The 9,440-nt window shown below is 38.7% G+C and overlaps 1 protein-coding gene across 1 annotated transcript in view; it reads left to right on the forward strand.

Annotated features, from left to right (window-relative positions):
• Nucleotides 1-9,020, forward strand: part of trabd2a (TraB domain containing 2A) — a 57,879-nt gene extending 48,859 nt beyond the window's left edge. Inside the window, exons 5-7 of the mRNA XM_084935032.1 lie at nt 3,436-3,526; nt 5,295-5,567; nt 7,643-9,020. Coding sequence (XP_084791158.1) covers nt 3,436-3,526; nt 5,295-5,567; nt 7,643-7,850 — 572 coding nt within the window. The 3' untranslated portion in view covers nt 7,851-9,020. The remainder of the gene's footprint in view (nt 1-3,435; nt 3,527-5,294; nt 5,568-7,642) is intronic.
• The last annotated feature ends 420 nt before the right edge of the window (nt 9,021-9,440 follow it).

A 9,440-nucleotide genomic window follows, 5' to 3' on the forward strand; every position in this document is an offset into this window, starting at 1 on the left:
TGGGCTGAACAAATTAGAGCCTGAATGGCAGAATGACAAATGAGCAGTGATATTTACAGCACACAGAATGGAGGCTAACTGGCTTACAGAAACCAGGCAAGAAAATGACTGGACTAGAGCAATGATGTCGGCATTGAGTTTGACAGTGTGGGAAAGTGGATGTAAGAACTGGACTAGCCGCTGATGTATCCATCTTTCCAGCAAAAGTCTTTGCAACAATGCAAATGACTACCCTATAACAGCTTTCAGACACAATGTTATAAGATAGATTTAAAGAGAGTTTTTAAAGATTTTAGTTTTTATGGTTATTGTTAGACTCTGCTGGTAGATGATAAAAGATGTCACTTTTATATAACCATAACATGAACTGGTCCATGGTACTCCAACTCAGAGGTCCATTCATGTATGCATGTAGCTCCATGAAGGAAGTTAGCTGTGAATGAAATCTTTCAGGTCACAGGTCTTTATCTGTACCATCTCCCCCCTCTCAGTGGTACAAAATAAACCATACAGTGAATATATTGTGCAATAGGACACAAAGTAAGAGCCAATTTCATAAATGTAAAATGTATGAAATTGGTCTAAATGAGTAATCAGTGAAAATATGTCAGATGTCACACATGTTATTCTAGAAGTGTGCTCTTAAAACTGTGGCGTGGGCTGTATGCTGGGCGGCAGCCTGCAGCTCTGTTTTGAATGGGACCCTATAAATATAAACTACTGCTTATGTACCCAACCCAAAACAACACGTAACAACACCTTAACTTAGAAAACTCTAAACTTAATTAGTAATGAGAAACATGGTGAGCCAGTAGACTCTAAAAACCCCCCAACATTTGCAACTTTTATAACTATGGTACAAAGATATGTTTGTTTTGATTTAGCTTGAGACAACCAGGAGTTAAACTGTGCTGGAGGGAGCCGTAGTGGAGCTCTGCTTGTTGATACCTTTAGATATTATCTCTCACGTATGCAGTAGAACACTGCCTTCCTTTTTTCTGTCCATCCACCCATTTCCATTTTCTTAACCACTTATCCAATTCAGGATCACTGGGGGGCTGGAGCCTATCCCAGGAGTCACAGGGCGAGAGCAGGGTACATTATACAGGGCACTGGTAACTTTAGTAATTTTTTATCCATACAAATTACACATACTAAGAAGAATTTGCTTTTACTGAAGAATCATATTTTATGGTATATGCTTACATCTGGGTGTGGCCTTGTATATGTTTTGTTAAGTTCGTGTAGGCTAACTTTTTCCATTAAATTAGTGAAAATATTGCTTCATCTTATCATCAAAAAGCACAGAGTGTACTAAAATGAAATGTATCCAAAAATAAGAATCTTAGATTTTATTTATCTTAATTAAAATAAATATAATTAATGAGCAATGTTGTTACTCTGGACAATTTACATTAATATAACACAAATGAAACTAGTATCTACAAAAGAAACAGCCTATAAGGTTAAAGCCTTAAGGTTCATGCCAGTGGCCAAATGTTACAGCATACACAGGCCATATTGCATCAAAATCCAGGCCTAACACATAATTTTCTTTTCCCACTTTATACCTTTTTCCTGGGGCATCAATCATTTTTAATCAAAGATGTCTACATTTTGTTTTTGTTTGTAATTTCATGAGTTGGGCGCACCATTAGAGTGCAAGTTTCCCATGTTTCATGCTAAATGGAACACTTATAAAATGGTCTTTGTGTGAAGGGTTTGCTGCATAGCATCCAAAAAAACGGCTAAAATAAAAATGTCCCTCTGAAACAAGCATGTGAAAGTTTAAAGTCTCACCACTCGTGTTTTCTATTATATTGATTAAGCATGCCCTAAAATCTGCTTTAAAGCATTGGTTGCATGTTGATAAGATAGCTTGTTATTAAAAAAATATTTATTATTTAAAGCACACAAATGTCACTTTCTATTTTATTTTCTTGTGCCACAGGATTTAAAAAAAAACTTTTTTAAACTCAGGAATAAATGAACTCTACTTTTTTTCATCTTGTCAAACATGCTCTCACTCCCTGTGAACACACTGGCCTTTGGGGACATGACAGAATTGATGGCTTACCTCCTTAGTGCTTGCATGTGTGTACGTATGTGTCTGAATTGTGCTCCTTTGAAGTTTTGAAGTCCGCCCACCTCTCTATGGCTCTATATTGTGCTCAACAGCTCCATTTATCCCACCTTAATCCCCTGACTTAAACTTGCATAAATCACGCTGAGTTGTTTCTAAACCTGGGCAAGCTGGAAAACAGTGTCTCTGTCTCTGTTTCGTTCTGGTTCAGCTCTCATTGTGAGTTTAAGGGCTTCTGGATATTTAGCCGACCATGCTAATGATTACTGGACAAGTACAAAAAATGTCTTTTTATGTGGCAACTGCATTTTTTCTCCTACACGTTTTAGCAAACCTGAATTAGGTAAATGTGCCTTAAGACAGAGAAAACATAAGATATGAAAGCATAATTAATGGTATTTTTTCTGTTTATACATTAGAAATATACAGTTAGCTTGTAGCGTAGGAAAAAGAAAAGGCTTTAGAAGAAAATAGGGCTCATGGGATCAAAAAGACTTCTTTTTAGACTAAGACTAAACTCACAAACTTCACACTCACAAATCGTTTAACTGTTTTACTCTAGCAGATCATATGCAAACATTGTAGAAGTCCCTTCTCTGGCCTTTTTCTATGGCTGGGACATAATGTGACATTGTTTTAACCAGCATTCAGTCCAAGTCTCTGGGCAGCATCACGACACCCATAGTGCATCTAAGCTAACCTCTCTCTATCGATGGCTCTAGGCCAGATTAAAGTGCTGGGGCTCATTGTTTACACAGCTCTGTGGTGCCACGGCTGAGCAGGCCCAAACAATGGACCCCTGCTCCCTTTTGTCAGAGTGAGAGGAAGAATGGAGACCTCTTGACATGGCAACCTGAAGCCTCAATGCCCCTACTTCACCTAGCTGAGAGGGTCACAACGAGAATGAGAGGGGAAAAAAGGAGAAGAGGGGAAGTTGGAGATAGGAAAGAAGGAGAGCAGAGAGAAGAAAATGGAAAGGGAAGAAAAGAGATATAATATGGAGGGTAGAAGATTAATTAAGAATGGAGGAAGAAAGCTCGAAGTAAGGACGTGGAAGAGGAATGGGAAAAGGAGAGGCAATGACAAGTGGATAGGAGATGCAGAGAAAAGCAACACTGAACTTACTTATGTAGGAATCATAAGTTTTGTAATGATGACAGAAGCAGATATATAAATGTATGCGTAATATTTTGATTGGTGATATCAGGCTTGCTTTTTGTTTTACTCTTAAGTTAAATGAGAAAGAGAACTAACAGAGCTGTCGCTTGCATGTTCCGCTTATTTTAGTTTAAGATGGCTCATCATCTCCTTTCAGAACAACAAATTTATCATTTTCTACTTGTTGGTTGCAGGTCACTTTCTGGGTAACAACACAGTTATTGACGTGCTTCGTCGCCAGGGATATGAGGTGGAGCACACACCTGCTGGGCAGCCCATAAACCGGTGAGTTTGTTTCAGTCTAATCATCATCATAATGCTGCTATATGTTTAACGGGACTGGACCGTAAGACATCCACGGCTTTTTGATGCAGTTTCTCATATACTATATGGTGTTTTTGGTAACATCTCCCCGCCTGTGTGCTTTTTGCAAGTCTTCTCTTGTTTCAGTTTAGATTGTACTGGAAGATAAGTGTCACAAATTCCCCGCTGGCCACCAATGAAGTGGTGTTGAAAAGGCCAACTTAAGTAGGGTTCTCACCTCCTGCTGTGAAGCATGTAGTGCAGTCTACCTTGGCACACTGAGGGTGGTAATCTCACTTTAAATCTGTGTTCTTGTTCCTGTGTCTGAGTGAATGAATAGGTAATTCTACTTTCTCACACACAGCCCTCGTGTTTGAAACGGTATTATGAGCCTGAGATGAACCCACATCTTGCCTGTTCATACACTACCTTGATGTTGTCTTGAGAGAACAGACAGCCTTCATTATATCCATGTATAACAATTTATTATTCAACTTCTCATTAATATATCTGGCATCACAGTTGTTCAGGTCTAAGTGCATTTACTCTCTTTGTTACCAGTATTGGTTTATTCATGGTGATTAACGTGTCTTGAAAGGAAAACTAGTGTCAAATAGTATCAAAAAGAAGAGTTTAGGTTTTTCTGTCATGCTTCCCAACTTGTAATTTGTTCTTCCACAAAAAGAAGCTATGTTAACTATTAGACTGTATTTAGTTTTTTGTCCTTCCATTGCATCCTGAATGGAGAAAGAATGGAGACCTGTTTATAATAATATATAATATTAATAATTAATAATACTTTTTTCTCGACTTCGCTCTGCTCTTGATTTGAAAGTGTATTTCTCCTGCTTGTTTCACTGCCATTTACTTATTATGATCAAATATTCACTTTAAACTGTCTTGTTAATGTTTTATTGGCAGGCTCTTTAACAGGACTGTCAGGTGGAATAAACTCCTGGCCTGCATAAAAACACTCTAACCTGCTTTCAGCACTTTGCTACTTTTGCTCAGCACTTTCTCTGCACTTGTAGACTCTCCCACGAGACTATAATGCCATGTTTCAGTAACCTCACAGGAAAATGTGATATTTATTTTGCCTGTAACAGCAAAACAGACCTTGTCCTTACATTCTTTGGTGTCCATGGCAATATCCTTGGACAAGTCACAGAGGCTGTAAGATGTGCTAAGTTTGTTTCATCCACATCTTCTTTGGTGCATTATGGAAGTTCCATTTATGGTAAATCCCTCCAGGCAATCATATGCAGGGTGAAATGTGGGGAGGCTGCAGTGTGAAGTGTGAAACCAATACTGGCTTCATCGCCAGTATAGTCCAGCATCACCTTCGTATCCATGGTCATTGTTAATTGGAGCTCATATAGTTCACCACACTTGATGAGTTCTTCAACAATGATCTCTTTTTGTCCCACGTGATTTGATTCAAACAGCCCCAAAAATGTGTTTTCAGCATAATTTTTTTCAAGTTTTTGCTTTTGCTTAGGACAGGCAAACATCATCTTATAATCTTCATATTGCCTTCTTCATTGCCTTGTATCCCCAGTTTTCTGCTTCTGATCACCTAGGCAGGGTAACTACTCTTCTTCTTTTGCAGACAGGCTTGGCACCATCGTTGGCAGGATTAAAGACGATTAAAGACTAAAGTTGATGATTTTATTATAAAAGTGACATGCAACGAACCCCTTTTCTCTTTCCTTCTAAAACATCTTACCCTATTGTAATGTGCATCCTCTAGGCGATCATCATCTGGACCCGTTTCACCAGAGCTGGAGGACCATTACGATGAGTCGCCTCAGCTGGAACCTTTCTTGCACGAGCTTCCTCACAAAGAGGAGGGTCAGGGGCATACTCTGGAGGAGGATCTGTTACCCCACATGCTTCTGCCACCAGATAGCCTGGAGGTTCTGGAGAAATCTGAGAGAAAAATGCTAAAGAAAAAGAGGAGGAATAAGCAGAAGAAACAGCGGCACAGGCATTTTAATGACCTCTGGGTTCGGATAGAGGAGAGGTAAGATGAAAGAAAGAGGGGTAAAGAGGTGAAGGTCTTTCTTCTCTATATATGGGTTATCAATGACTTGAGATGAAAGGCCACAGGTGAAATGAGAGTATGATAGCAAGAGCTCAGAAACAAGCCAGAGAGGATGTAAGGGGAAATGTGTAACTCACACTTGTATATAGAATAAAACTGACACTTCCTGGTGCAGTGCTGCAGGCTCAAACAGTCACCATATCACATCACCATGGACTTCATGCAGTTTGCATAAACTTCAGCACATACACATGTGTGCCCTGCAGTGTTATATGAGTCCTGACTAGTTCCAAGCTAGTGTAGGTGTCTTGGTTATGAAAAGAGCGACCTGGGAATTCCTGCTAAGTATCGGGATTTGGTCTCACAGTAGCTCCAGGCAGGAACTCACAGGACAACACGATAAGATCACCTTTCAGACAAAGAAGAATCTTTTGCACAAGGTGTGGTCTGCCATGTGGAAACATCCCTGCATTTTTTGCAATGGCAAAACACAGTTTTGTCATTGGGTTGGAAGCAGTAACGCTAATATGAACTTCAACACATAAACTTAGTCCTAATCTATTCAGTCACACCTTTGGGGAATTTAAATTTTCCATGGCCTTGCCCAAATTTGGGTTGCAAGAGAAAAGACAAAAGGACAACATGTGATCTTGACACAAAACAGAGAAATTTTATCTTAATTGAAACAGAGAATGGGTGAACAGCTAACATTAGCGTTATTCAGATGTAGATCTGGACCTAAGAAGTTGTTGCAGGCTGCAGTTTGTAAAGCTGAACTTGTGCTACCAGTAATTATTATTTCAATATGCAGTATGCACTAGTCCAAATTAGTGATGGAAAGAAAAAGCTAAACAAATAGTGTCACTTCTTCATGTGAACAGAGGAGGTTTGTGAACATTTGTGTACATTATTTCTGCAGAAGTGTTTTCTCTAAATCCGCAAGATCCTGTATTTTGAGCAGAAATGAAACGGACTCTTTGTGCATGGACATTACAATGTTATGCACGTTCTTGTATATTTTAATGTCTAAAAAGGTGGCTGAGTAAGAGAAAGTAAGGCAATTCGAGAAAAAGAAGCAACTCCAGTCTCACAGTTCTCTGTTGTGTGGCCACACAGTGATGTCACACCTGGTTTCTTTGCGCCTCTTAAGGCCTTTTCACACAAACTAAAGTTAATTTCTCTAAAACTATGCCCCTTGAGTATTTGGCTGAATGCAAATAAGTATGAAGAGTAATGTAAATTTGGGGCAAAGTGGCATTATGTTAGGAGTGTTTTATATATCTCTTTTTAATAAAAATGGAAATGCTATGATGTCTGTGTGGTTTTGACCACCTCAAAGCAGTCATTGCCTCACAGACACTTCAGTCTGTGTAATTTGGGGGTGAAGGAAGAGTGACAAAGGGCATCATAGCTTTCAGGTTTATTGGCAGTTGGTCATGTGACGATCAGTGATTTGAGCACCCAGAAATTCTGTCAGAGAACTTTTCCTTTGTGGCTTTCATCATCATTAATGTTTCCATTGTTGACTTTCTGCAGTCTGCATATTTTCTCTGGCAATTTTTGACAATGTGTGGATGTGGAGAGAGGCTGGTTTTCCTGCTGATCCTGCCACAATTTCCCCTACAGTACCAAAGAATTGTACAGTGCAGAAACAAAACAAAATGCTTTTTGTTTAAAAAAAAAAAAAAAAAACTAAGTAAAAGTCTGGAATTAATAAGACCCTACCCAGTCTGTAGTGACTCTAAATTGCAAAATGGGAGCCAGTGCCTGTAGAAAAATTATGGTGTAGTTTACTAATTGCAGCATACAGAGTTTTAAAGCCTCTGAAATTAAGATCTGATGTTGTTTTGTTTTTCCTGTAATAAAAAGAGTGAGTATTACCCACACTAATACTCATTCCCTTTGCCCACAAACCAGTGAAAGAAATGCAAATATAATTATACCAATTTAAATCATTCTGTTTTGTGTTCATCATTTAGGACCCATCATTTAATTGAGAAATATTATAAATCTTCATTATTAAATCCATGTTTTTGCCTCTTTTCTCTCTACAGCTCTGTGGTGCAGTCCCCGCCTCCCCCAATGGTTCGCATCATCAATGGTTACATCACGGTGCAGCCGCCTGACAGAATCCAAAGCCAGTACAACTATCATCGTGTTCCTTCAGCAGCACCAGCGCCTTCGATCTTCTCGTTGTCTTTACTGAGCTTCCACCTCACACTACCTATAGTGATCTCACAGATATGGACTGTGGCCCTCTAGTAAAATGGTTATAAGGACTCTAAATAAAACTGGTACACGTACGCGGTTTCAAATGTACTGCTCTTAAAAAAAAGTCTGGTCTAGCTGTTCACTCCATGGATGTTTGGGCACAGAAAGTTTGCTATGTTGGAAGTGAACTGGAAAGGCGTGGCAGTAGGGCTCATCTCTTTACAGATTGGGCTTTGATGTGCATGCGAGTTCATATAACTTGAAACATAAAGGTCTGTGTTTCACTTAATTTACACAGAGTGAGCACGGAGTATGCAGTAGGGAAAACAAGAAGCTCAAACTGAGGTAGTGTTATCACTAATTACACAACTCATCAGTGCCTTGCTGGGTTACACAGTTATAGTAGACAGCTATTAGTTGCTCTGAAATTTTGAGAAATCACTTAAGTAATTTTTCAGCTTAAATATTTTCTCCAACAGCAACTGGGACCACATGTCCTTTGAGTATTTGTGTGAGAGTACGTGCGTGGGACAAACAACGTCTATAGGCTCTCAAACCCACTGGGCTTGCAAACACAAGTGCTCAGACTTTAATTTATTCTTCTAGTTTAGAAGAATCTGATTTGATTACATAAAAACCTGCTGCGGGGAGAAAATTGTACATATGCCTTTTGAATATTATAGAAGTATTTTAGAATTATTAAAAAAAGATGAAGATTATCAGAAGCAATGTTGTTTATATGGAAAAGTATAAATAGATATGCAGTATATTTTTGAAACAAAATCAGGAACTAACCACCATAGCCCCATGTCATGTGTCTCACTGAAATTACATTTTTGAAAGGGACAGGTGATTGTATTGTACTTTATTAGTGTTATCGACTGCTTTGATGTATATGTTTGCTGAAAGAATTCATGTGGATGTGTCTGGGCGTGTGTGCGTGCGTGTGTTTTACATAGCATTCATAAATTTTTTATTTATTTAAAACTGTAGTTTTGCTGTTAGCCATGTGAAACATTCCCTGTGGTTTTTGTTTTTATATATTTCATCTCACCATGATGCCAAAATGACTTGTTTTTCAAATGTTCTTTCAGTGTAATTTCAAATGCATATCATGGCAATAATAATTAAACTGACTACATGAGCAGACCGCATAGTGCTTTACGACCTTCACATTTCATTTATGGCACGAGATAGCAACAATAAAATATTTATCTGGATTTAAAATTGGTCTTCGGTGCTCGTTCTTCGCTGTGAAGCAAATCAGTGGAAAGTCAGGGGAGAGAAATTTTTACAGCAAAATAACCAGTGTTATATTAAGTATAGATCAAATTATTTTATGTACCTTAAAGGTGTTACTCATCACAACAAACAAACGAACAGCTTCCCAACACTTAAAACCTTTTGGATTCCTTCAAAAATCTTTTTATTTAACGGTCAACAGGTTTACGCTCCAGTCCCATTATCATGTGTATAACCCTCAGTTCCAACAGGCAGCTGTTTTCAGTGATCAAGCTCACATAAGCTCTTCCTGTATGACCTGCCCAGCACCAGCACAGTGAAAACTCCGCTGAGTATAGAGGACCATTTAGCAGCTAAATTGCGCATATCTGTTTCTAGTTGTTGTTTTTCACCAGAGAT

The sequence above is a fragment of the Perissodus microlepis genome, chromosome 7, assembly GCF_051167445.1.
Source record: "Perissodus microlepis isolate ML-2025 ecotype Zambia chromosome 7, ASM5116744v1, whole genome shotgun sequence".
Taxonomy (NCBI): Eukaryota; Metazoa; Chordata; class Actinopteri; order Cichliformes; family Cichlidae; genus Perissodus; species Perissodus microlepis.